The sequence below is a fragment of the Crinia signifera genome, chromosome 1 (assembly GCF_055691185.1).
Source record: "Crinia signifera chromosome 1, ASM5569118v1, whole genome shotgun sequence".
NCBI classification, from domain to species: domain Eukaryota; kingdom Metazoa; phylum Chordata; class Amphibia; order Anura; family Myobatrachidae; genus Crinia; species Crinia signifera.
The window spans coordinates 120,987,186-121,012,467 of NC_139217.1; the positions used below are offsets into that span (position 1 = coordinate 120,987,186).

General features: G+C 44.3%; 1 protein-coding gene across 2 annotated transcripts in view; it reads right to left on the reverse strand.

The window, feature by feature from the left end:
• The window catches only part of FSTL5 (follistatin like 5), a 644,560-nt gene that overhangs the window by 15,783 nt on the left and 603,495 nt on the right, over positions 1-25,282 (reverse strand). For both annotated transcript variants that reach the window (XM_083172689.1, XM_083172698.1), the window contains one exon: positions 6,023-6,147. In XM_083172689.1, coding sequence (XP_083028815.1) covers positions 6,023-6,147 — 125 coding nt within the window. The remainder of the gene's footprint in view (positions 1-6,022; positions 6,148-25,282) is intronic.

The following is a 25,282-nucleotide window of genomic DNA, read 5'->3' on the forward strand; positions in this document are numbered from 1 at the left end:
CCTAGCTACTCTTTCAATTTCTGCCGCAGCAGACCTTCAGCATAGCACCCACTCCTGTGGACACCTAAAACGAACTGAGGAATGCTGGGATGCAGAAGGGAGGAGCCTGCCTCTCAAAGCTTTAGCATAGGTGCCTGGCTCCTTCGGACCCTCCTACATCCCAAGGTTGAGCTGTGTCACCAGGATGAATGAAAGAGAAAATATAAAATATGTGTGTGTGTGTGATGTCAAATAATTAGTATATGTGTGTGTAATGGTATTAGTGTGATATGTGTGTGCATAAATATGCTGCAAGGCATAATATGTGTGTTATACTTACCTACTGACTCTCAATTTCTGAGTTGTCCCCGTTCCCCTGAAAGATTAAAGTGGCCGGGAAGAAAAGCCTAATACTGGGAATTGTGGGTTTGTATAATGGGAGCAGGAACAATATGATGCGCAAATTTTAATGACAAATAGCACCCAACTCTGCATCCACAGGGCCAACTTCAACTCATCTCCGGAAATCTTCTAAAGACGAATATAGGAGAACATGTGTGTGCAATACCATTAATATGATGTGTACAGTGTGCCTGTGTGTGTATATGTGCTTGGTGACTTTAATATACAGATGGAGCCGCTCTAATTCGAGCAGCTCCTGGTGATCTGATCACCATCACCAACCAGTCTGTGCCGCCCCCACCCCATCCACCTGAATGGGACGCTCGCACACGAGATGCTTGTGCACCCCTTTCTTGGCAATGGGATGCAAGGAGTGTGTGAGATGCTCCGCATCCCGGTGGGTTGGCTGAGGCTGGCTTCATCTGTAATACTATAATATGGTATTGATATAATGTGAATGAAGGAGGTATTAATGTAATGTTTGTTTGGCATGAGTGATATTAATATTATGGGCTATTTTTACAAATGGGCCTCTTTTCTAAGCCAGCTCTTCTTGGCGGGTTTGAGCCAAAAATATACAGCAACACTAGCATTCAATGTAAAGCAGGCATGTCCAACCTGCGGCCCTCCAGCTGTTGTAAAACTACACATCCCAGCATGCGTTGTCATAGTTTTAGCATTCCCTAAAAGTAAAACTGTGGCAAGGCATGATGGGACTTGTAGTTACACAACAGCTGGATGGCCGCAGGTTGGACATGCCTGGTGTAAAGCATTCTGTGCTTTACACTTAGGCCCTTATTCTGGTTGGTGCGGTCGAGCCGCATATGCGGCTCCGACCGCACCAGACGAATCCCCGCCTACAAGACGGATCGGCACGGCCGTCCGTACACGGACGGCTGCCGATCCGCATAAAAATGGTGGAGGCGTACGCCTCCACCATGGTGGGAGCTGCCCCCTGCATTCGATGGTCGTCGACCATCGAAGGCAGGTCCGCACGCCGCGGCAGCTCCCGCAAGCTGAGACCACACGGACAATCGTCCGTGTGGTAGCTTGTATGGGGGCTGAAAGCTGACATCCGGCGACGTCAGCTTTCCGCCCCCATGAGTTGCGTCATGGCCTCATTACCATGCGTACGCCCCGCGTTTGCATGGGAACGCCCATGAAACGCGGGGCGTATACATAGGGAAATGAGGGCATGAAGCCCCTCACGCCCCTATACGCCCCCTTTGCGGCGTACTAACGTTATGTGCGGCGAATTCGCCTGCACATGCGCAGATTGACCTCTGCGCATGTGCAGACGGAAAACATCGGCGGTACGGCCGCACGCGGGCCGTACCGCACGAACCAGAATAAGGGCCTTAATGTGAGTGCTATTTTACATTTTAATCTCTAACTGAAGAAAATGGCGTACATCTATATATTTGGCTACATCTGTCACTCAAAGTGGGTGTCTGTGTCTATAACGCTCTGTTCCTGGACTTTCCTCTTAATGTGTGATTGCCTTCATCTGTGCTGAACACCTTTCTGAGAAATTAACCTGTTTAAAACAGGTGATGGCAATCATACATTAAGGGGAAGTCTAGAAACAGAGCATTGTGTCCCTCCTGGAGAGGGTCATGTTGGGAGGTATGTGACAGAGAACCAGCCCAGTGAGCCCACAGACAGTGCCAGACACCCACTGCCTTCCCATGTTGCCCAGCACTGCTACTCCACAGCCACCAGGTGAGTGCCCCCCTCCCGCGATTTGCGGCAAAACCTCCCCCCCCCCCCCCGCACGCCCTCCCGCGATTCGCGGGAAAAAACACCCGCTCCCCCGCGACCCCCCCTACCGCGATTCGCAGCAAAAACACCCGCACGACCCCCCCCTCCCGCGATTCGCTGCAAAAAGAACCCCCCCACGACCCCTCCCGCAATTCGCGGCATAACTACCACCCTGCGACCCCCCCCTCCCGCGAATCGCGGCAAACCCTCCCCCGCGCCCCCCCCCCCCCCCCCGATTCGTGGAAAAAACACCCCCCGCGACCTCCCTCCCGCGATTCGCGGCAAAAAGAACCCCCCCGCGACCCCCCCTTGCACGATTGGCAGCACCCCCCCTGCGACCCCCCTCCTGCGATTTGCAGCACCCCCCCACAATTCGCAGCATCCCCAGGATTAAATGGCACATGCAAAACACTGACATGGCTATGGTCGACAATTAAAAAGGTTGACATGAGTTTTTGAAGATTTATTTTTCATTTTTTTAATGTTTTCATATTCATTGTCATGTGTCGACATGGACACCAATGAAGTGGCACACTTATGTCAACATTTACATGTGTTGACCTTTCTGTGTTGATTTTTTCTTGTGGTGATTCGCGTCACACCCCCCGCAACCCCCCCTCCTGCGATTCGCGGCACCCCCCCGCGACCCCCCCTCCCGCAATTCGCGGCAACCCCCCACCGGAACCCCCATGAACCCCGCCCTCCCGCGATTCGCGGCACCCACCCCCCGCAACCCCCCCCTCTCGCAATTCGCGGCAACCCCCCCCCGCGATTCGCGACAGCCCCAGGATTAAATGGCACATGCAAAACACTGTAATGGCTATGGTCGACAATGAAAAAGGTTGACATGAGTTTTTGAAGATGTATTTTTCATTTTTTGAATGTTTTCATATTCATTGTCATGTGTCAACATGGACACCAATGAAGTGGCACACTTATGTCAACATTTACATGTGTTGACCTTTCTGTGTTGATTTTTTCTTGTGGCGTTTCGCGTCACACCCCCCCGCAACCCCCCCTCCCGCGATTCGTGGCACCCCCGTGACCCCCCCCCTCCCGCAATTCGCGGCAACCCCCCACCGGAACCCCTGTGAACCCTGCCCACCCGCGATTCGCGGCACCCACCCCGCGACCCCCCCTCCCGCAATTCGCGGCACCCCCCCGTGATTCGCGGCAGCTCCAGAATTAAATTGCACATGGAAAACACTGACATGGCTATGGTCGACAATAAAAAAGGTTGACATGAGTTTTTGAAGTTTTTTTTTTTCATTTATTGAATATTTTCATATTCATTGTCATGTGTCGACATGGACACCAATGAAGTGCCACACTTATGTCAACATTTACATGTGTTGACCTTTCTGTGTTGATTTTTTCTTGTGGCGATTCGCGTCACCTCCCCCCACCCCCCCGCAACCCCCACTCCCGCGATTCACGGCACACACACACACCCCTCCCCTTCGATTCTCGGCACCCCACCCCGTGACCCCCCCTCCCGTGATTCACGGCACACCCCCGCGACCCCCCCTCCCATGTTTAGCCGCAATCCCCGACCCCTTAACCCCCCTCCCGTGATTCGCGGCACCCAAACCCCCGACCCCCCCTCCCGCAATTCACGGCACCTCCCCGCGATTCGCGGCAGCTCCAGAATTAAATTGCACATGGAAAACACTGACATGGCTATGGTCGACAATGAAAAAGGTTGACATGAGTTTTTGAAGTTTTTTTTTTTATTTTTTCATATTCATTCTCATGTGTCAACATGGACACCAATGAAGTGCCACACTTATGTCAACATTTACATGTGTTGACCTTTCTGTGTTGATTTTTTCTTGTGGCGATTCGCGTCACACCCCCCCCCCCCCCCACAACCCCCACTCCCGCGATTCACGGCACACACACACACACACCCCCCCCACGATTCTCGGCACCCCACCCCGTGACCCCCCCTCCCGTGATTCACGGCACACCCCCCGCGACCCCCCCTCCCATTATTCGCCGCAACCCCCGCCCCGTAACCCCCCTCCCGCGATTTGCGGCAACCCACCCCGCGACCCCCCTCCCGCGATTCTCTGCAATCCCTCCCCTACCGCGATTCGTAGCATCCACCCCCCCACAACCCCCCCTCCTGCAATTCGCGGCACCCCCCGCGACCCCCCCTCCTGCGATTCGCGGACACCTAAGTTGCAATACAGGGCATCTTTCATACAATTCTAACCATATTTCTCATATACAAACGTTCACAAATTAAGGGGGCGCAGCCCCTTACGACGGTGTGAAGAGCGCCCGTAGGGCGCGATGAATCACCTAGTTCCAAAGTAAAAAGCATCTGGCTCCGCCTACAATTCCGCATTTCTGATCACATGACATGTATTCCACTATGGAACTCACACCATACTCTATAGTTAATTCAACAAGATAATGCCTGACCCTAGGGAGAATAATGTACATATACAGGTATAGTGTAATGTCATCTTAAAGACCATATTATAAAAATACATTCTTATTATTACATTTTTATTTAAGTACAGAAATAGACAAACTACTGTATTTCTTGAAATTCAAAGTATGCTAAGAGCAAATGTCATGTGCCATCATCAGATTTACAGTAGTTTTTGCATAGGTCATCTATTCTTACTCAGTATCTCTGACATCTCTTGCTTTAAAACCGCTTTAACAGTAGGTATTCATACTCAAAATTAAGAACAAGCTGTTGTCCTTTTGCAAGCAACCATATATAATTTAATAATTCATTCCCAGTGCTACTGTTATGGCTGTGTGTATGTGCTTTGCTCCAGTGGTGTATTTATAATGGGTGAAGTGTGCATGGGGCACACGTGCCCCTGAGTCCCAGGGAGGCCCACAACGCATATGCTGTACCCATTTTTTTATACTTGCCCTAGGTACAGAAGCACTGCAAAAATCGCCAGCAACCTGCACATGCGATGTGGAGTCTGAGCTCTCTATTGCTCAGACTCCACAACACTGGCAGCAGCAGTGATGCGAGGTCAACAGAAAAAGTCCGCCATGCCATTTTTCAGAAGATCTTTGCATGCGCAATAGGGTCTGAGTACTCTAGTGCTTAGACCCTACTACACACTACATATTGCATTGCTATTGGCAGGGAGGAGGGGACCTGCCGGTGGGGGCTGCACACGGGCCTCCTCCTCTCTTAAAATGCTCCTGCATGGCTCATTCATCAAGACAAACATAGGATTTGATACAAAATCCCGGAGGTCGAAATCCCGGCGTTCAAAATCCCGACGCCAGAATCCTGACCGCCGAAATCCCGACAAGGGGGGGAGGTGGATCCCCTACCCCCTTGCGGGCCCAAAGCCTCGCTGCGCTCGGCACACTAATTTATTCTCCCTCTATGGGTGTCGTGGACACCCATAGAGGGTGAAAGTGTTGGGTTTTCAGCGGTCGGGATTTTGAACGCCGGGATTCCGACCTCTGGGATTATAACTGCATCCCCAAATATATGCTACTTGCAGGATCAACCATCTACATACAAATCATAGAAGGAGAGGGTGATTCCTGCAGGTGGAGTATAGCATGGAAAAGGAGAAGGTAGCAAGAGCTAGGAAATGTACATTCTACTTGCCTGTTTGGATGAACACATTAACTATGTTTGTCATATTAATCATGATTGTGACGGATCTCCTGATATTTGAAAGTTACACAAATCAAGTTATAACAAAAGCTACTGTATGTTTTTGTGTCTCTTATCACTAGCCAACAATGCTTTGCTATTTGTCAGTGTAGCGTGCTAGTTAGCCATTTAGGAGTATCCTAAAATAGAAGAATGTTAACCTCTAACTACTGTGATATTGGACATATAATTTTTTTTATATTTCTTTTTAAAAAACAATGTTTATACCTGATGTGATTGATAATCAGTGTTGTACCAGGAATGAAAAAGTCATCAACTCTGTCAAAATGCTTTCCGACTGGCTGAGTATGGATGGTATGGTGTGAGACACTTCCACTCGCTTGGGTTATGACCTGCAAAGAGAGAAGAACAAAATCATTATCAAAGTAAAGCAAAATGTTTCCATTTTAGAAATTCAAAGCATCTTAACATTACAGAAAGGGAAGTTTGTAGGTGATATAATCAAAATTCTTACTGTTTAATAATATTTCTTACATAAAACAAATATTTGAAACATAAAAAGTACAATTCGATTCATGAACTAATCAGCCAAAGGTTTTAAAGCCTTTGAAATGTATAACTGGTTGTCAGGGCAGTAAAGAGGGACATGTGAGTGTTACTGTCAGCCGGGGTGCTGAGTCCTGGGGACTGCAACCTATGTATCTATTTATATAATGTGTGCAGTACAAATGGGCCCCTGAAGTCCATGGGGCCCAAACTGCACACACTGCATCAATTTATTTTATACTTACCTCTCCAGAGTCCTGTGTTGGCTGCTCTGCAAAACCACTGGAAAAATTCTGTGGCAGCCATTTTCTCAGTGACTTAAGCATGCACAGAAAAATCAAAAGAAAATTGACTCTCCTAATAGACTAGAGCAGGCATGTCCAAACTATGGCCCTCCAGCTATTGTGAAACTACAAGTCCCATCATGCCTTGCCACAGTTTTGCTTTCAGGGAATGCTAAAGCTATGGCAGGGCAAGCTGGGATGTGTAGTTTCACAACAGCTGGAGGGCCATAGTTTGGACATGCCTAGACTAGAGAATAGCTCTAGAGTTTGGCTGTAGTGTCTACTAGCATTTAAACACACACACATACACACACCTGACTGCCCATAGGCCTTTTCTCTTACAGTAAGTAGTTTTTCGATTATGTCACAGAATACCATTTTATAATTTGTTTTAATAGTGATAATTTTCTCCATTATGCTAGCAACACACGATCCCTTCCATAAACTAAAGCTGCTTTCACATTACATGTACCCAACTAGCTTTAAGCTGAGTAACAATGGGCAATATATCACAAGGGGGTTAGGGAGTGTGTACACCTAATATGTGTGGGTATTACGTAATTTACAGGATTATCACATCAGCACTGCAGCACAGTCTACATATATTGTCACATCTGGCTGTGTATGGACAAACTGCTGACACCCTTATACTGGCAACAGGGACTGACATCACAGCTGATCAGGAAAATCCAAATGCCCACCCAACTGTGATGTTAGGGCCAACATATTGAGGGACAGATTAGTAAATGTAAAGCTTAGCTGAATCAGCCACTGTCAGAACAATGATCTGTTTTGCCAGGTGATGATACCTCAATCTACACTAGTGTTAACTTTGTAAGTGATATCAGAATAAAATATAGTTATAATATTAGATAAAAACCCATATTACACATTATAATGATCTATCTAAGACAGGCATGTCCAAACTATGGCCCTCCATCTGTTGTGAAACTACAAATCCCAGCATGCTTTGAAATAATTGTAGCATTACCTAATAGCAAAACTGTGACAAGGCATGATGGGACTTGTAGTTTGACAACATCTGGAGGGCCATAGTTTCGACATGCCTGATCTAAGCAGATCGTTTATGATAGTATTGTCTACAGCTGAACTATTTCCTAAATAAAATCCCCACTGGCCAAAAAAAGAGGTAAAATTTGCTACAAATTTGTTACTCTCTGCTTGTTCTCTTTGACCTCTCATCTGCTTTTGACACTGTGGACCACCTTCTGATCCTGCAAATCTTTCACTCTTTTGGTCTACATGATACTGCCCATTCCTGGCTTTTCTCCTATCCTTGGCTATTCCTTCTCTGTCTCCTCTCATGACTCTACCTCTCCCACACTTCCCCTAACAATAGGTATCATACAAGTTTATTTTCTTGGACCTTTCTTTTTCTCTATACTGTATGTCCTCTTTAGGTAAACTCATTTTCTCAGTTGACTTCCAGTGTCATATATGCTAATGATTCATTCAAAATCCCGACGCCGGAATCCCGACCGCCGAAATCCCGACAAGGGGGGGACGTGGATCGCCCCCCCATGCGGGCTCGCTGCGCTCGCCACGCAGCGGGCCCAGTGCCTCGCTATGCTCGGCACGCTAATTTATTCTCCCTCCAGGGGTGTCGTGGACACCCACGGAGGGAGGAAGTGTCGGGATTTCGGCAGTCTGGATTCCGGCGTCGAGATTCTGAACGCCGGGATCCCGACCGCCGGGATTTTAACTGCATCCCGTACATACACATCCCCTCCCTTACAAGATCGTCACTGGCTCTCATTCAATTCAAGCTTCTCACATGCATTCTCACCCATTCTTCTCCCAATGACATATCTGACCTAATCTCTGTGTACTCTCCCATATACCCTCATAGCTTCAAAAATATATGCTGCCTCTCTTGCCAACTTATTACTTCTTCCCATCCCTGCCTTCAAAATGTTGACTGTTGTGCTCCCTATATCTGAAATGCTCTACTTTTCCCTATCAAACTCTCCACCTCTCTAATAAACTTTAAACTGGCTCTCATTTCTTTATTAAACCCAGCCATCTCTCATCCTAATAGTGGGCTCAGTATGTAATAAAGATTTATTTTTCTGGTGTGTGTGTATGTTTATTTAACTATTTGTATTGCTGTGAAACTACAAGTTCCAGTGAGCCCTTTAATGCCCCACATACTGGGACTTGTGGTTCTCCTAGTCCCTGCATGCGGGGGAGTTTTGCTGGGACTCATAGTTCTACAGAAATATACAATAGTGTTAATCTATTTTTTACACTTTAATCAGCCCATTGGCCGTCGCTCCAGGGTCACCGGGGACAGCCCCAGGCTTCCACCTAGATAGGGAAATTCTGAAGGTGGGGACCCCTTCATTGGCCCTTCTGCGAGCCTGGGGCTGGCTCCAGCTGTGGGAAGAGCCGGCCTTATCCAGTTTGACGCCCTAGGCAAAAAAAAATTGTCGCCCCCTAGCAGATGATCCCGGCATCAGAGTGTGGAGGGAGGAGGATCCTAGTAGACTGAGTAAGACAGGTAAGAGAGGAACAAATAGGCTCTCACCTGTCTTATGTATAAAGCCTGTCTACCACAGAAACAAGTGTTTCCCCCTCTCGAAGCCGGCAATTGTGGCCCATCCCCTCTTGCGTTCCCACATGCCCACCTATGTCTGGCTGCTCCAGAGCTCCGTCCGGCATCTGTGCCCTCACCCCCCTTACATTCCAATGCAGCCCAGCATCTTTAGGGCGGCGGAGGGGCGCCACAAACTATTTTGGCAGGGGGGAGTCAATTTTATAGTTACACCACTGGGCTGCCAAGGGCGTAACTAAAACTTAGTGGGCCCCATACACACAGAGAGCTTAGGTGCAGTGAGAGAGAGTTATACCCCTTTCAGACATACATTAAAAAAAAATTCACATGAACACGCATCAACCTGGGACTAGCTTATGTCTGAAAAGGTCTTGCAAGCAGAAGAGAAAAAGCACTCTCTTTTTCTGGGGGCACGCTTGTTATTTAAAACTTAACGTTTAATCGTACATTAGTAAAAGAGTGAGATATGGACATAACAAGACGGACATACATGTAACATGCAAAACACCACGTGGGGTGTTGAGGGCCAATTCTTAAGTGTAATCTTTATAGATTGGTCTTTATTTAATTTACTATCCAATCAAAGATTTTGCTGGCTAAAATCTGCCAATCAAACAAGAATTGATGCCCTATTGGATATGGTAGGCCACGAATATATGATTAATTTTTGTAAGAATAAATTCCTGATATCACTCTTTATTGCTGTTTTGTTGACTTTGTACATGGTTTAACTGCCGCCGTGCAGTGTTACTTAAATCTGCCTACTTCTCAGATACAGATTTCCATTTGCGGGAATGATTGGTACCAGAGTGGCTGTTTATAGTTTTGCGAGTGCCGGGACCCCTCCTGATATATATATATATATATATATATATATATATATACACAAATACAGAGACTCAACACTCTCCATAATTAACTAACTCACCTTAGTCACAATTAATCAAATAAATAATGGGGTTTTAGTTCATGAATTGATCAATGTGTCAGCAGTTGGCAGGCTCTTGAGAGACAATTGTTAGCGTAGGACTTGCAGTGAAATGGGGTCCCTTGGCGATGGGCTGCAAGCTTAAATGCATTGATCAATTCATGAACTAAAACCCCATTATTTATTTGATTAATTGTGACTAAGGTGAGTTAGTTCATTATGGAGAGTGTTGAGTCCCTGTATTTGTATTTATTAGAGCATGTGGTCACAGGCCACTTCATCCCAACCTGGGAATGGCGAGTGCTGCTTGCACCCCATTCGCAGGGATGGCGAGTGTTGTGATACTCTGTATGTGTGTATATATATATATATATATATATATATATATATATATATATATATATAACTTCAAAAACTATTTTGTCTTGTAACACTATGCAAAAAGAAAAGAACTAAAAAAAGTTTATGTTGTTAGGATTTTGTATAGCTAATCTTAATGCATAGTAAATGCACACTGTTCATGCTGATGCATTAAGTATGCCCAGTTAATGTATCCTATGGGTGCAATAGCCCTTGGTAAATCTGTACAGTATCTATTATGTGACTCACAATATGCTCCTTCTTTATGTTACCTTTTTATTAGACTTTTATTATAGTAACACTAGTAAACGAGCATTATGCTATCATAAGCACAGTGTTTCTGTCTTTGCCAAAGCGTATATTTTACAATTGGCTGCTATGGCTGCTGAAAATGTATGCATATATACAGTATGTTATACAGTTTATTTATTGTTTGAACATATCAACACACCTGAAATTAAATGACTTATCAACATAGTGAAATTAAAGGGTGCTCAAGGTGTGTCACATACCGCCCATCATTGCCGAAAGAAAATTTACAGCTCTGCACTACAAACTCCTTCTCTTGTGGCGCTCCTATAATTTGCCCATGAATGAACCACTTTTGTGTGCGCTACTAGCTACCTTCCAGTGACCACCCAGGAACACCCATCACTTTTCTGTCACATTGCTGGTACAATATAACCCAAACAAAACAGTTCCATACAGTCTGCTAGAATGATGCAATTGCAAAGTCAACTACATTAACATATTGGTAATGTGTCATATTAAAAATTAGGCCCTTATTGTGAACTGGGTGCACAACAGTCAGGTATAATGTGAGGACACAACAATTTGGCATTATGTGCTCTGTGGCACAACAGTTTGGTTTAATTTGAACTGGGGTCACAACAGTTTGGCGTAGTGTGAGCTGGGGGCACAACAATGTGGCATAATGTGAACTGGGGTAAAACTTTTGGTATAATGTGAACAGGGGGAACAACAGTGTGGCTCAATGTGAACTAGAGGCACAACACTGTGACAACATGTGAACTGGAGGACCAACAGTTTTGCATAATGTTAACTGAGTCACAACACTGTGGCAGTGTGATTTTTACTGGGGACACAACAGTGTAGCATAATGTGAACTGGGGTCAAAACTATTTGGTATAACATGAAATCATATTGGACCAGATTCTCTAAGCTTCAAAAGTGATAAAATGGAGAGTGATAAACAGCCAGTGAATCAGCTCCTACCTGCCATGTTACAGGCTGTGTTTGAAAATAGTCAGACAGGAGCTGATTGGTTGGCTGTTTATCACTCTCCTTTTATATCACTTTTGAAGCTTAGAGAATATGGCCCAGTATCCCTAATTTTTATAATGGATTGCAAGAATAATGTATTGGAGAAAAGATTAAAGTGAAATAATTTTTCTCTACCTTGACAAAAAACAAAACAATAAATGCCAGAGCCTCTGGCTGCCCAAAGCCAGAGGCTCCCCAAAGGACGCCCCACAGGATGTACTTATGCAGATCCACTTTTTTCATGTGAAGGAAGCAATACTTAAAGCTGCCAAACCATCTGAAGATACATCCAGAATTCCGGGGCAACTCCAAATTTTTGGGGACCTATCTCAAGCTACCCTGGCTAAGGGACGTTCTTTCCACCTCATAATTTCTGTTCTACGTAAAGAAAATATCCTGCATAGATGGGGGTTCCCCAGGAAGTTGTTAATCAATCAAGAGGGTACTACAGTTGTGCTGTCTTCAGTTGATAAAGGGAAATGCTTTCTCTCCACACTAAACTCCGCAAGCCCTTCTCCTGCTCCCTCACCTGAGGGGGAACTCCAGCAGGACTGGTCTGCGTCAGGGTCTGACTATTAACCTTGCTACAGTTATAACACTACTACTTCTTCGCATGTTTACAGTTTGGCCTAGAGAGATGTTTCTCACTTGATATTTAATTGAAAAAGGGATAGTCTATGACAGGTTGCTACTCTTCTGTTTTAAGTGCTGAGAATTTAGAAACTATTTTCTGACGTAGGATACGGGTTTCGTCTCCTCGGGCATCCTTGGAGGGGATGCTGGACGAGATAAACCCTTTTGTTTAATGGCCCTTGATTTTATATGCCTTGCTTTATGGTTCAGGATGGGTATAGATCCAGGTGTTATTATGTTCTCCACTACCCCCCCTCGCCTCCTTTGCATGTCGCCATGGTACGACATCCAACTTTACCCCCAGATGGGGGTCCCCACCTATTTTTCCTTTTTCTTTTCCCTCACTTTTTTCCCTTTTACTGTTTTGTTTGTCTCCCCATATCATAGTCAGAATTATATCTATGTTTTCTCTTGTACAATCTTTTGTCTGTTTCTGATGCTTCGCGCTGTCTTCTCAATAGATGACCATTGTTAATGCTATTTCCATCAACGCCAAAGGCCTTAACTTCCCTAATAAGAGGCTAGCTCTCAAATATTTTCATAAACATAAAGTCCATATTGCAGCTGTTCAAGAAACTAATTTAATAGACTCAGCTCTCCCTTTATTTCATGATAGAAATTACCCGCACTGCTACATGGCTAATGGTCAGGCTAAGAGGGTCAGGGTTGCGATTTTAATTTCACAACACTGTACATTTTCCCTTTCATCCAAATATTCTGACCCTGATTTTAACTGGCTCTTTCGAAAAAGAGATGTGACTATTGTGTCCTGCTATGCCCCTAATACTACGCAACTCCCATTTTGAAGAAAGCTCTGCACCAAAATTTAGCTACTGCTCAATGGAGCCTTGCTGCTCCTGGGAGACTTTCATTTGGTCCCAGACCCCTCTATAGATTGTACTCGTGCTCAGTCCATGTCCTCCAGTCGGCCCCACAATCACTTTAAGGGCGTCCGCCAACTACTTGCAGAATACAATCTCTTTCATATATGGCATGTCAAAAACCCATCAGTAAGGGACTATACATTCTATTCCCACATTCATGGCCTATCAGACAAAAGGTCTTTAGAATCCTTTAACAAGATCAAAATCCTCTCCAGATCCTGGTCGGATCACTCCCCAGTATTTATTGAGTGGGAAATAATAAGTAGGAAGACTGATCCTGGACCATGGCATCTGGGTTGTCGGAGTATTGTTTAGCTGGAGGCTCGGCAGGCTATCTGTTCGTCAAAAGATTATTTTTTACAGGAGAATTCCCCTGAAGTCTCATCTTCCTTTAATCATTGGTACGCCCTTTAGGTGGTTGTTTTTGGTTCAGCAATCCAAATAGCCGCCAAAATGAAAAAAAGATTATAAGAAAACTTTAGTGTAAGCAAAACTAGAGCTTGCTACTCAACCCAGCTGATAAATCTCTCTTTAAGTTATTAAATGAAGCAAGGGATAAAGTTAATAGCTACTATCTGGCAGACGTGCAATGTAATGTTAGTAAGCTAAATCAGAAATTTTATCAACAGGTATACTGTTAGCTAGAAAGCTAGAAAGCTAAGAGGAAAGAGAAAAAGAAAAAATACACATGATCTATTCTGGCCATGGTTCAAAGGTATACGACCCAAATGAGATCACCAACATCTTCTCAGACATTTATTCTAAACTCTATAATTTAAAGGATGACCCTTCCACTTGACAACCTCCCTATGAGAAAATCAAAAGCTTTTTGAATAAAACCATCTCCCTCCCTGCCTGTCTCTTAACGCACCATGGTCGCTAGAAGAGGTCCAAATTGGTATTGACTCCCTACCATCTGACAAGGCCCCCGGACCAGATGGGTTTTTTCAAGACTTTTTTCAATTTTTTTCAAGACTTTCAAAGCCCAATTGTCACCAGTGCTACTCAAAGTATTCAATGAGGCCTCTTTGGCAAAACATTTTCCCTCTGAAATGTTAGAATCCCGTATCATCACTATCCATAACCCGGGGAAACCCCAAACATCAGTCCACAATTATAGACTTATGGCGCTTCTCAATTCAGATCTGAAATAATATGCTAAATTGGTTTCTAACCGTATAAGCCCATTTCTCCCTTCCCTTATTAAAAAATTATCAAGTTGGTTTTGTTTTGAACAGACAAGCCCCGGACAACACACGCAGGGTGTTGATTGTTATTGAGTTCTGCTCAACAAAGAAAGTCCCCCTTTTAGTACTATCATTGGATGCCGAGAAGGCTTTTGATAGGCTCCACTGGGGATTCATGCAAGCGGCCTTAGAAAATATTTGTTTCAATGGCCGGATACTAGATTCAATCTTAGCTCTTTATTCCTCTGATAGGGTATTCACGATTGGATGTACTTCTTCAGGCTTCAAAATCTCTAATGGTACCTGACAGGGGTGCCCGCTTTCTCCTTTAATCTTTGCTTTGGCGGTTGAGCCTCTAGCTGAATGTATTAGATGTAATGACTCTATGACTCTTCCTGCTCTTCATGGGGTGTTACAGGATTATTTTGAAGTCTCATTCTATAAACTAAACACTAGTAAAACAGAGGCCCTTCCTCTGGGTTTCCCCCCTGATATTGTCACTAGACTAAAAGAAATGTACAATTACTTGTGGCAAACCCGTTCATTGAGATACTTAGGAATTAACTTGGCACCAGAAAAACACCTTATTGACTGCAATTATAACCTCTTGTTGAGAGCCTTCACAGAGTTGACTAGAGCCTGGATGATGCACGATGTATCGTGGTTTGGGAGAGTGGCTGCAGCTAAAATGGTCCTCTTACCAAAATTTATGTACCTATTTTGCTCTATCCCAAGATCCCTCTCAAAAACCTGCTTAAAAAATGTAACCAACTTTTGAATAAGTATATTTGGAAAGGGGCTAAACTTAGAAATGCAAAGAAAATAATAATACGGTCCAAAGTGGAGGGGGGAGTTGCCTATCCGGATATTGAATCTTACTACACTTCTTGTGTGCTGAATCAGGCTAGGGATTGGTTTGATCTTAAAAACCCAAAACCGTGGATTTTGGAAAGTATTTATTCCCACCCTACACCTATTGCAGACTTGCTATGGCTTTCACCCAATGAAACGAGGAAAACCTCAGCCCTCTGCAAAACCATCAAAGCAACCCTAGGTGCCTGGTATAAAATGATGGCATCCTTACCTCTTACCGGCTCCCTTTTTATCACTAAAAGCTTTGAAATCATTAAAGACCATTAGATAGATGGATTAAACAGGGAATAATTTCAGTGGGGGATTTGTATGTCAGTGATAGATTTGTGCCCTTTACTTATCAACAAAACAATTTTAACATCCCCAAACAAGACTTCTTCATTTATCTACAGATAAGGAGTTGGCTACAATCACACCTACCTACACCTGCTAAAAAAACAGCTTTCCCCCCCTTTCTTAAAACTAGGATGAGCGCCTATTCTCATAAAGGTGGCATATCGTGGTGGTACTTCCACTTACTCTCTATCAACAGAAGGCATAAACTGATCTCCCAATCCCTGTGGGAGAGAGACTTGAATAGATCTCTTAATAAGCAAGACTGGGAGAATATCTTTAGGTCTTGTTTCAAGATCTCTCGGTGTATAAATCATTCTGACATTTTTTTCAAGCTTATCCATAGGGCCAGGCTGCATAGAATTTGGCCATCATCCTCTAATATAAGACTCGTCTTGATAAAGTTCCAGCCTGACTACGGAACGAAACGCGTTGACGCAATTCATTCACCTGAGACGGTGATCCCATCATCTAACACCAACTTTCCTTCCTGCCTCCCTGTACAAGCGTGAGCCTTCTCCAGCAGCCGGCAATTAGCCGCCCCACGCTGCCCGACTGCATACAAGCACTGCCGCGCACTAGGACAGGTGCACACCACAATCTCGCTGAAGCGCGGCTTTCACCTCTCCTGAAGCCGCCGGACATCAGCGTTTGCACCCCGTCCCTCTCCCCAAGCCACATCAAGGGGATTGAACTCTTCGCGGTACACCGCAACCAGATACCTGACAGGCACCCACCTTTCTTCCTGCTGAAGCGCGGCATTTCTATACTCTGAGCCGCCGGACATCAGTAGCTGCACCCAGTCCCTCTCCCCAGATTACACCAAGGGGACGGAGACCTCTGCAGTGGGACCACCTTCCACCGGGTTAAATTCATTTAAGCTTACTGCAAGGTGCTTCTATACACTCTAGCTGGAGTGCAGCTCTCCGTCCATCTGAGCTGCCGGACATCAGCTAGTGTACACCACCTTCCTCTCCCCGCAAATACATCCAGGGGATTGAGGTCTACCATATGGGTGAGCATACCATCTAAATTGTGACTATATCTATTATAAAGTTACCAACTAGCTTTCTAAGCTACACCACTTTGCTTAAACTGGAACTTTGTTTCATTATCTGATTACCCATATTTAACCTCCATCAATTGGCAGGAGAACACTAATCCTCTCAGTAAAGAAATTACTACTGATAATATATCAAAGCTATCATTAATTAATTGATTGGGATCCCATTCTCTTTATTTAAAAATTGTCTTGTTTTGTATATGCTGTGTATTTATTTGTATGTTTTATATATATTTTTTACTCGTGATAAATATTTTCTAAAAGCAACAGTGTGTCCATAATTCATTCCTCTTCAGACAGCCAATGTGTTACAGTTACTAAAATCATTTAAACAGCAGCGCACTTTACTCCAACCCTCTTGTGTTCATCCTCTAATTCTTGTTGGAGAAAATGTGGTAACATCGGGGACATTTTTCACATATTTTGGGTGTGCACATGTCTGCGGCCTCTCTGGGGGAAGTGTTTCAGTTGATGAGTTCAATATTAAACCAACCCATTCAACCTGACCCAGCTCTTGCGCTGCTCCATGTTTTCCCAATACAATTCTCAGCAGAAGACAGGTATATCTTGGGACATGTCCTTATAGCTATTAAGGCTATTTTTGCTAAATTGTTGAAATCTGATACACTACCATCCATAGAGACTATCCAAAATAAGGTACACAACCATTTTGTCTACGAGACTGCCGACGCCAAGTATTCTTCTTCCCAAACTCAATAGTTATAAAATGGCTTAGCTGGTCTCGTTATAATAAAAATATGGGCCACTCGACTATATACAGCAGCCCTCCTGACTTATCTATACTATGTTCTCAGTAGAGAAGTGTTACTTTGTTATACTACGATTTATTGCTTTGTGTGGATGCAGAATATTAGAGCACTTTTCTGATCTGATGTGACTTGTGAGACAATTATTATTTTATCATTTATTGTTTTCTCTCGTCCCCCTCCCTTCTTTCCCTACTGTACCCCCCATGTTATTTTCATGAAAAATGCACAATAATGTTAAAAAAAATATGAGCTATGTCACTCTGCGAGTGAATCCCCAACCAGTACTAAATAAGCTTTATCTGACTCCTGGTAAATAGTAATATTAGGGTCATACTGTATCTGTCCTCTCACCCCTTCAATTTTCTGTTTTTATCAAAGGAATAATGTTGCACAGTTAAGGTATAGATATTTGTATTTATTTTGAACTAAGACTATTTTGTTTCTTTTGTATGCATGGATACACTGACAAGAAATGTTCTTAATAAGATGAACAGAAATATCTTGTTCGAATTAAAATAAATTATAATAAGATTTAATCAAAAGAAAATATTCAACATGAGGTGCATAGGGTCACTTAGAGTATAATTACAATGTTGATATGTTATTAGATAAACATTCAAATAATATTGATCACAACCTGTAATATAATAATTAAAATTTGAATATGAAAGTATTATCTATAAATCCTTAAATGTTCTTGCTAATTACTAATGTGATCCAAAAACTTGGGATAATCCAATCAATTGTAGCCAGTTTGCGGTGCCTGGGGCAAGGCAGTCATTTGGTTGCCCCCCAAATGACTGCCTTGCCCCTGGCACCAGAGGCTGGGCGACCCCCCGTGCCCACATGCTTATGTGCAGCCAGCGGGGTCCGGGGATGGGCAGCAGGGGTCCAGGGACGGGTGTAGCTGCGGCTTTCACTTGTAGCGCTATTTGCCTGGCGGCGGGAAGCGCTGATGATTTTGAAAAGACTTGCCGAATACTGATTGGCTGAATGTCTATTCAAAATCTGCTTCCCGCCCGCCGCCCCGCAAATAGCGTAGCTTGTTTCCAGCTGCTGCTACACCCGTCTCCGGACCCCCACTACCCATCCCCGGAACCCTGCTGCCCGTCCACGGAACCCCGCTTCCCGACCCCGGACCCCCGCTGCCTATCCCCAGACCCCCGCTGCCCGGACCTGACAGCGCCCCCCGCCCATGCAGCGCCCGGGCACGTGACCCCCTAGCCCTCCCCCCTAGTTACGGCCCTGTTGTAGCTTAGCAAAATATATTTAAAAATGAGTAAGCGATTAGAAAAATATGCTGTGTGCAATCCCTCTTATACCATATCACTATTGATTATAATAATTTTAGGCCTTTGCATAAGTAGTAGCAAAGTACGTCCTATGTGATAGTTATCAGGGTAGATCAGTTTGAAAATGGATGTCCTATAGAATTTGTTACAGTGTGTTATACAGTATTTGGTAACTATTTGCAATTGTTTATACTGTTATCTATTCCATTCTTTACTTTTTAAATTACGTGGGCATGAGTTAAGATAGATACTGTAGATAGATAGATAGATAGATAGATAGATAGATAGATAGATAGATAGATAGATAGATAGATAGATAGATATAGATAGATAGAGTTTGTGTATTACTGTCAATCATTTAAATAAGTTCATATATTATGGCAGTTTATTGACAGAGGTCAAATAGGTTAATTCATATGTGGTATGTATCCTAGATATGGTTTGTATACTGCACATGGAAATGCATCAGTCATCTATCACTGACTATGTTTCATAGATGTATAAATCAACATATAACCCCTTGTATAGAGAGGTCAAGTATGTCCCTTCATCTTGTGATCTCACTAATCAATCTGCTATTGTCAGCTGCTTGGCGGCTGTTGGTTGCAGATTTACAGGTCCCCTGCTTGCTGCAGATTTATCATGTGAGTCTCTGTTCAGGTTCATTTTATAAAATATTTGTATACAGTATATACACAGATCTTGAAACTGCAAAACAACTCTGTTCTTATATTTATAAATATATCATGTAACTGAGTACACTGGGAACACACATATTTGATCCTTGCCTAATCATTTGAAACACTCCCAAACAGCTGAGGGCAATACATCCAGCCGTGACCCCCAGTGAAGTGGTGATAGCAGCAGAGAGGTGAGAGGCTTCTCTATGGGGATCAGAAGGTCAACTTTGCAGCAACAGAGATATCCTGACAATTTTAAAAACAGTAGTGATTAACACCTATTTGGGCAGATGTATTAAGCCTGGTGAAGAGATAAAGTGGAAGGAGATAACGCACCAGCCAATCAACTCCTAGCTGTCATATTTCAAACACAGCTGATTGGCTGGTGCGTTATATCCATCCACTTTATCTCTTCGACTGGCTTAATACATCTGTCCCATTGTTCATTTACTGCAGCACCAAGAGAGTGGAATACCTGCGTGTAATTTACACCTATACAATCTTCAGTCATTCGCCCAAAATGGGTAGAATGGGCCAACAAGTACACAGCGGTGTACCAAGATTAAGGGTCTGATTCGGACCAACTCGCTAGTCTGCATATATTCAGAGCCTATATTCGAGCAGGTTAACGCCGCTCCAGCAAACACACACAACTCCGCTGCCCGAATCCCCTCGCAATGCTACAAATGGATGTGTATACTTACACATCTGCTCACAAGCACCCGCACAGTGGAAAATAAAATTACTTTTCCTCTGTTCACAGCAGTAAAGTAGCCCCAAACTAGCTTTACTGCTGTACGTTGTTGGCCGAACAGGGGGCATGTGCTGATGTCATGTGACATCATCCGCTCACCCTGAGCAGGTAGGGGAATGCCGTTTTTTGTGGGTATGGCCATAAAACACCAGGTATCTGCCTTGAAATGCCCCCTGCCTGTCAATCAGGTAGTGATGCTCGGTGAATTAAAATTTTGCCAAAGGAGCTCACCGCGGAGGTCTGCATACAGTATGTGCATTAGCGCTATGTTTTAAGTAAAATAAATATTTGGGGGGTTTAGGAAAATATTGTAATGCAAAGTTGGAAATCTCTTTGCTGGTACAGCATGAGATAATTCTTTGTAATGACAGTTATTGTCTATTATATTATGTGGCATCTACTGTATTTATTACACCAGCAATGTACAGTAGAATGACAGAAAGAGAGAGTTATCTGTGGAAATGCATTTAACAGCAGTAACTTCACACCCTGCCAGTGCTGTACACCAGGTTAGGCAGAGTGAGTGTATTATTTCTGTATACAATTGATGAACTGCGTCACAGTGATGTGGAAGTATCAGAATTTTGGGGAAAATTAAAAAAAAAAACATTATTACTGTAGTACATATGCTATACTAATACCTTTTGCTTAACATATAATATATCTTTATTGCCCTATTAGGGGTAGACATGCAGTTGAATTAAAATGAACAAGTTTACAAATGGTTAAATAAGTTGACGTGGCCTCTAAAAAGCAGAGACATGCAGTCAGAGGAGACAGGGGAGGCAGTGCCTCCCCTGTCATAAATTATTAACATAATAAAATGTTTATGATGAAATGATGAATTTGGAAACCTCATATGTGGATGCAGCCTTCATTGTAACGGGTGATTTTAATCAAGTAGATTTAAAGAAGGTCATGACTAAATTTTCAAAAAATGTCTTTGTCCCTACCTGGGGTAAGAACATCCTCAATCAGATGTATCCTATCCTTAAATCAGCTTATGAAACGGTTGTCTGTCCCCATATTGGTAGATCAGACCATATGTCTGTGTCTTTTTAATACCAATCTATAAACCTTTGGTAAAACGTATAAGACCTACAAAGAAATGTACTCCCATTTGGCCAGAGGGGGCTATGGTCAAATTGCAGGACAGTCTAGAATTCACGGATTCAGATATGTTGATTGAGGAAAGCAAGGTAGATGGTGAAATTGAAGTTGATTGTCTAGCATCACTAGTTTTAGGTTACATAAACTGCTGTATTTAGCGCGTCATAGTGAAGAAAAATATAAAAATATTCTCCAATGAGAAACCTTGGGTTAACGGCAGGGTACACTCGCTACTGAAAACCCGGAACAGGGCTTTTAAATCTGGAGATTTGTTATTGTATAAATCAGCAAAAACTGAACTGCGACAATGAATCAGACAGGCAAAAATTTATTATTCTGTAAAAATTGAGGCACAGAGTAACCAAAATAAAAATCCTAGATGTATGTGGCAGTTGATTCAAGAAATCACTGGTTACAAAGAAAGGAAAATGAAGGTTGGGGGTGATAATAGTCTGTTGGTCAGCGACTTGAACTCCTTTTATTCTAGATTTGAAAATAATGTACCCATTGTGCCTAAAATCATTTGGGATGGTGAATCCCCATTGTGTTTCATGTTAGTGCAGTGGTGCATTGCTTGCGTCAGACAGATTCCAACAAGTCTGCAGGTCCTGATGGGATCAGTGGCAGTGTCTTAAAAAATTGTGCAGATCAATTGGGCGGGATTTTAACTTTTTTATTTAATCAATCCCTCCTAAATTGCACAGTCCCAAAATGCTTAAAAACCTCAACTATTATCCCAATCCCTAAAAAGAAAGGCCTTCCCAAAATGCTTGAATGACTATCGCCCAATTGCATTAACGTCATTGGTAACTAAATGCATTGAGAGATTGCTAATATGACAAATTTATTTTCTGCCGGTAGATTTCGACCCGGAAAAACCGATGTTCTGATGATGCTGTAGCTTCTGTTATGCACTCCACTTTAACGCACTTGGAGCATAAATCAGCTTATGTCAGGATCCTTCTGGAGGACTATAGTTCCGCATTCAATACAGTTATCCTAGTGTCATTGGTATCAAAATTATTTGACCTGGGTTTAAGCGGATTAACCTGTAACTGGATTTTAAATTTCCTGACAGACCACAGGTGGTTAAAATGGGGAATGCTGTATCTGAGGAAATAACAATTAAAACCGGAGTACCTCAGGGATGTGTCCTCAGTCCCTTATTATATTCACTGTTTACCCACGACTGCGTATCGTCCTCTGATTCTGTTAAGATCGTGAAATTCGCGGACGATATAGCAGTTGTGGGGGTGATCAGTGATGATGATGAGACCCACTATAGATATGAAATAGTGAGGCTGGTAGCCTGGAGTGAAGGAAATAATCTAGTGTTAAATGAGGGGAAAACGAAAGAATTAGTGACTGACTTTAGAAGAAAGCCAGTTGTGCCTAAGAGACCAGTGTCTATAAATGGGGTAGACGTAGAGATTATGGAGTCAGTTAAGTTCCTGGGCATCCAGGTGTCGGCAAATCTGACGTGGTCTGGCAATGTACTGACACAAGTAAAAAAATCCCAACAGCATCTCTTTTTCTTGAGGCGGTTAAAAGAGGCTGGTGTGAGCAGGCCCACCATGACAAATTTTTATAGATGTTCAATCGAAAGCATTCTGACCTTCGGTATTATCGTTTGGTTTGGCAACTGCAGAGCTAGGGACAGGGCCGTTTCTAGACAATTTAGCTCCCAGGGCGAAGAAATAAAAATGCGCCCCCCCCCCCCCAATACATAGCATGGTATTATAGTAATTTCGCGCGCCGAAGGCGCGCGCCGAAATAGGGGGTGTGGCTTGATATTAAAAGGGGTGTGGCTTAATGTAAGGCGTGGTCTAGCAGGAAAACAATTACCTTATATCACACTTTTGCAACCTGCAAGACCAGACATTGGTTGCTGCAGGAATTGTTATTGTCCTCCCGCACTTAAGTTGGCTGGCTGAAGGCCACACAATGACCTAGTACGCCTCACAATGACAGGCTACTTAAATCATTATACACTATTTATCTGTGATGCCAATTACACATTACGCCGTACACTGTGATGACGATTACATATTACGCCGCACACCGTGATGACAATTACACATTACACCGCACACCAAGATGCCCATTAGACCACACACTGTGATGGCAATTACACAATACTCCCCACATCGTAATGCCCATTACACATTATGCCCCATGTGCCGCTGCCGCACAACCGATGCTGTTTACTAATATGCCCCCACAGTGCCAGATATGCCCCCACAGCGCCACAAATATATACCCCACAGTGCCACATATATGCCCCCACAGTGCCACACATATGCCCCCACAGTGACACAAATATATGCCCCCACAGTGACACAAATATATGCCCCCACAGTCCCACAAATATATGCCCCCACAGTGCCACACATATGCCCCCAGTGCCACAAATATATGCCCCCACAGTGCCACAATTATGCCCCACAGTGCCACACATATGCCCCACAGTGCCACAGATATATGCCCCCAGTGCCACAGATATATGCCACCAGTGCCACAGATATATGCCCCCAGTGCCACAGATATATGCCCCCCAGTGCCACAGATATATGCCCCCCAGTGTCACAAACATATGCCCCCAGTGCCACAGATATATGCCCCCAGTGCCACAGATATATGCCCCCAGTGCCATAGATATATGCCCCCAGTGCCACAGATATATGCCCCCCAGTGCCACAGATATATGCCCCCCAGTGTCACAAACATATGCCCCCAGTGCCACAGATATATGCCCCCAGTGCCACAGATATATGCCCACAGTGCCACAGATATATGCCCCCCAGTGCCACAGATATATGCCCCCCAGTGTCACAAACATATGCCCCCAGTGCCACAGATATATGCCCCCAGTGCCACAGATATATGCCCCCAGTGCCACAGATATATGCCCCCCAGTGCCACAGATATATGCCCCCCAGTGTCACAAACATATGCCCCCAGTAACAAACTTACTTGGAGAGGGGAGGGGAGCGCATCGTGCTTCTCTCCTATCCCGCGCCCGAGCTCCTATTGGCTGACAGCGGCAGCCCAGTGACGTGGGCGAGGGGACGGAGAAACGCACGATGCGTTCCCCTCCCCTCTCCAGCGTGGAGTCGGGCGGCCGGGGAGACAGCGGCAGCGGCTGCGGCTGCGGCTGCGGGCGGGGGGGTTAGACTGCCGGGCGCCCTGGCTGTTTCAGAGGCGGACAAGCCGTGCGGCGCCCCGGGCTGCTGCACGGCTTGTCCGCCTCTAGAAACGGCCCTGGCTAGGGAACGCTCTAAATTAGAGCGTATTGTAATATCCGCAGGTAAAATCATTGGAGTGCAGCTGCCAACCATTCTGGAGCTTTATAGTTCCAGAATTTTAAAGAGAACTAAAAATATTTTAGCAGATTCCAGCCACCCCTTTTATAGTACATTTGAAAAATTACCCTAGCTTAAAAGCTTGTCAATCATAAAGGACCCGAAACATGCAAAAGCCCTTTAAAAAAAAATCTGTATAAGCGGCACCTAGAGCAGTGCTTCAGTGACAGGGACATGCTTTCTGCATACATGAAAGCACGCCCCTGTCACTGAGGTGGCTGTAATTGGGCATCAGGTCCGGGGCACTGATCAACTCCAGTGCTCCCTCTCATAGGTGCCCTCCTGTCAGCACATCCCACTGCCCGTCTGTTCCTGGAAAGTATGTTTTTTTTTTTTTTTTTCCTGAGGGGTTGGTTGGCGGCAGCCGATGGGGGTGGGGGGGGGGGGGGTGCATCATCAGCAGCTGGGGGTATTGTTGTTGTTGGAGGGTGTCTGTGTACAGTGCCTCTCTGTACACAGAGACCACTGCATGTTACTGCTAAAAACCATTAATCATGAATATACACAAAGGCCTTTTGCTATACAAATGTTCAGAAAATCCTCAACTCCCACCCTCTGGCAAGGGCCATGGACCGCATAAATAAATATCAATCCCACAATGCTATTTCG